Here is a 4,345-nt window from a genome sequence, read left to right as displayed (position 1 = left end):
TATATACACACATACACACACAGTTTGGATTCAGATAATAATAATAATAATCAAAGAAGCAGATACCTACTTGAACCAATATTAATATTCGGCATGGATTGACTAATGCACACGTCATTTTCTAATAACTGTGCCTCTGTTGCAGTTTCTACACTATTGTGCAAGGTAGTGTTATCCTCCTGCAAGGAATCTACAAGAGACAAAGACAGTTCTTGTGATAATTCAACATAGAATGGAATACTTCAAACAACAAGTAAAGGCTACATTCACGCCAACAGGGTTTCAAGTTTACACACTTCAGTTACCATCCTCAGATTGTAAACTGATTAAAACTAAGAAGTAATTAATCTCTGAAGCAGTTACAAATGCTTTAATTAGAAAGTTTTTATTGTGTGAAGTATAATTATTATTTTAATAAATATAATGTGTGGTAGCCAGGGCATTGAGGGTAGGCCCTTCTGTCATAAATAACAGAAGAGGGTCCCGCAAGTTTTTGCTAAACAACCTGCACAAATGATTTGTTTACAGTGATCAAATGTTTATACTGAACACGAGTTCAGTTGCTCCATCAAACTGTCATTTCCAGTACAGGGCACAGTGTGCCACACGTCAGATGTCGAAGTGATCGCAGTGCAATGTGAAACGAAACCTTTCACACAAAAATACAATACACTGCCCAGGACAAGAATTGAAACCCTGGTCTGGCAATCATGAATGCAACACACTAACTACTAGGCCATATGCCTTCCTTGGGTGCCAAGGGCACCATACAACTAACTGGCCTATATGGTCAAATCATTTTTAACTTGCCTTAGTTTAGTTAATTGGATAAAGAGGATAGCACAACAGTTTCAGTAAAAACAATGTAAACCATTGTTTATTGTTTACTAAAATGAAATAAACTAAATAATAATATTCACATTCAACAGATATTTGTCCTAATCTTGTTTGTTGTTAACACAACGTTTCAGCTGATACACCCTCCAGCCTTCATCAGGTGTCTTGGGGAAATTTCAAACCTGGGTTCTCATTCCTAAGGTATTTTTGTATGTTATTATTATTAAATTAAAATTACGACAAACGTAAATAAACAAGCAAAGCTTGCTTTTAGAAGCGTTGAGATGTCTTTTATAGAAAGTTAAAGAAGTGATGTTTAAATTCTCAATCGCAGAATAATGCTAATAATATAGCCTGAACAGGATAAACTACCCCTATTTTGCAGAGAAAAGTGTAGGGGGCTAGCTGTGTAGCCACCTACACTTTTCTCTGCAAAATAGGGGTAGCTTATCCTGTTCAGGCTATATTATTAGCATTATTCTGCGATTGAGAATTTAAACATCACTTCTTTAACGTTATTATTATTATTATTATTCAGGTCACTACATAGAATCGAACTCGGAATCTTGGGGTTGGTAGCCCACACTCTTAACCACTATGCCATACGCCCGTGTGCATAGTGGTAAAGAGCGCAGGCTACTAACCCCAAGACTCTGAGTTCGATTCCAGGTAGTGACCTGAATAATAATAATAACATCGAAAAATACCTTAGGAACGAGAACCCAGGTTCGAAATTTCCCCAAGACACCCGATGAAGGCTGGAGGGTATATCAGCTGAAACATTGTGTTGTCAACAACAAACAAGATAAAGACAAATATCCGTCAAATGTAAATAATTCCTCATTTTTTTTTCATATTGAACTGTAAATAATAATAGACCAAAAATAAAGAATAATTTTATAAAAACCAACCAAATCGCAAAGCAATGGAATAAAAGAGTCACTCGAGTCCTGAATTCATAGAATTAGCAAAAAACGGAAATAACAGATTCTGATTTATTCTTTTACTTGTTTGTCATTTTGACTGTGGCCATGCTGGAGTACTGCCTTTAGTCGAGCAAATTGACCCCAGGACTTATTCTTTGTAAGCCTAGTACCTATTCTATTGGTCTATTTTGCCGAACCGCTAAGTTACAGGAATGTGAGCACACCAGCATTGATTGTCAAGCGATGTTGTGGGGGGGGGGGACAAACACAGACACATAAACATATACATACACACACATATATATATATACATATATATGATGGGCTTCTTTCAGTTTCTGTCTACCAAATCCACTAACAAGGCTTTGGTCAGCCCAAGGCTATAGTAGAAGACACTTGCCCCAGGTGCCACGCAATGCGACTGAACCTGGAACCGTGTGGGTGGTAAGCAAGCTACTTACCACACAACCATTCCTGCGTCTATCACAGCCACTCAAATTATTATTATTATTATGGTTATGATTATAAAGGTGGGAAGCCAGCAGAATCGTTAGCACACTGGGCTAAATGCTTAATGGCATTTTGTCCGTCCTTACATTCTGAGTTCAAATTCTGCCGAGGTCAACTTTGCCTTTCATCCTTTCGGGGGGTCGATGAAATAAGTACCAGTTATGCACTGGGATCGATGTAATCAATTAATCCCCCACCCACCCCAAATTTCAGGCCTTGTGCCTATAGCAGAAAAGATTATTATTATTTTGTTCAAATATTAAAACGACAGTTCATTTACATTTGCAGTATGCATGAACAACAAAGTCACACCAGAACTATAATTAAGAATTGTAATTAAGATAACGATTTCAGAAAAGTATAATTTAAAACAATGTCAATTTATTTTACTTTGATAAGAAGTACCATCATTTCATAAAGACATGGGTTATATATTTATTGTGTGTAAAGGATTAAGAAGAAAGATTTAGAAGAGAACAACTGGTGAATGGTGGAGGGATTTAGGTGTAACATAATCCTTCCGGAGAGAAGAATGAATAGTGAAAACGATGGCCCCTGGAGATAATGGTATGGAAAGATGGCATACGTTACAAATGAGGTGTTATGTTGTGAAATGTGATATTGAATTATATGATAAGTAAAAAATAAAGTATAAAAGAACCAGCCACAAGATTAGGGCGAGTAAAATGTCAGTTTTTTTTTAGACAAAAAAATGAAAGTATACTCACTACTCACACCCATGAGAAAGGGAAGTTTAATTGTAAGAGATTAATTCTCACAACTTCAAAGCAGCATTTGACTCTTTCTATCCAAAGAGTATTTTTAAAGCTAATGCTTACATGCTATTCTTCATAGCTTTATCTGCATTGAGTTACATTGTTCCATAAAAGAATAAAATGGTTGTCCGTGTAAAAATATTGATCCGTAATTCTTTAAGCCTCTCATGATTGTATACATCTAACGACTTATACTTCAATTAAATATCAATATAACCAAGGCTTTCAGAAGACTTTTTAGTAAATATCTGTAACTTTAAATACACGTGTGCGTGTGTGCATGTGTATCATGCTGGTGTTGACAAACTGAAAGCTCGCGTTTCCATTCATTTTATCATGAGATTTTAATTTAAATATGAATACATTTGTATGAGCAGCCACAGGTGAGCTGATATCAACATGGTTAATTTCTACATATTATTATTGTTATTATTATTATTATTATTGAACCATTTACTGTCTATCACACAGTATTGTGTGTTAGTCTTACAGAAAGAAAGAAAAAAACGAACGATAGAGCCAAGAAGAATAAATAGGTAAGAGTGGAAAGGTTGTGAAAAACAGAATGAGAATAATAAAAATGAGAGTATAATACAAGGAAAACTAACCAAGCAACAAAGTACTATAGCCTGACAAAGGTTCAGCTTTACTGACAATTAGAGTGAACTACTTTTACAAGTCCTGTACATAGTAGTAACCAACACACTATTAATACGACAAAAAAACAATGACAAAAGGCCATCTCTAACTCTATATAGAACAGGAAAATATTGTGATTCAGATATTCATTTTTATCCTTTAACCATCTTCATACCAACACAGCAGAGACTGCCCCTAATTCTATGATACAAATCCCACCCCTTTTTTTTTTCTGTTTTTCAAGTGATCTAAATCAAAATTTCATGTTAATATAATGCGACAGGGCTGAGAGGCAGCAACATGGCAGGACTGTTACCCTACAGGTAACATGCATAGCGGTATCTCATTCATTCTGGGTTCAAATTCTATTGAGGTCGACTAGTACTTTATTTTGTTGACCCCTGAAGGATGAAAAGCAAAGTTGACCTGGGCAGATTTTGAACTCAGAATGTAGCAAAGCTGGCAGAAATACTGCCAGGCATTTTGTCCACCTTGCCTTCTAACATTTATTAATTTCAAATTTTGGCACCAGGCCAGCAATTTGGGGGTGGGCTAAGTCAATTTCACTGACTCCAGTAGTCAACTGGTACTCATTTCATCAACCCCACAAAAGGATGAAAGGCAAAGTCGACCTCAATAGAATTTGAACCCAGAATG

The 4,345-nt window shown here is 35.9% G+C and overlaps 1 protein-coding gene across 3 annotated transcripts in view; it reads right to left on the bottom strand.

Moving 5' to 3' along the window:
* The window catches only part of LOC106876619 (oxysterol-binding protein-related protein 9), a 108,849-nt gene that overhangs the window by 26,515 nt on the left and 77,989 nt on the right, over positions 1-4,345 (bottom strand). For all 3 annotated transcript variants that reach the window (XM_052969912.1, XM_052969914.1, XM_052969915.1), the window contains one exon: positions 71-190. In XM_052969912.1, the coding sequence (XP_052825872.1) occupies positions 71-190 (120 nt within the window). The remainder of the gene's footprint in view (positions 1-70; positions 191-4,345) is intronic.

Source organism: Octopus bimaculoides, chromosome 8 (assembly GCF_001194135.2).
Source record: "Octopus bimaculoides isolate UCB-OBI-ISO-001 chromosome 8, ASM119413v2, whole genome shotgun sequence".
Classification (NCBI taxonomy): domain Eukaryota; kingdom Metazoa; phylum Mollusca; class Cephalopoda; order Octopoda; family Octopodidae; genus Octopus; species Octopus bimaculoides.
Note: the sequence above shows the minus strand (reverse complement) of the source record. Positions and strands in the feature narration are given on the sequence as shown.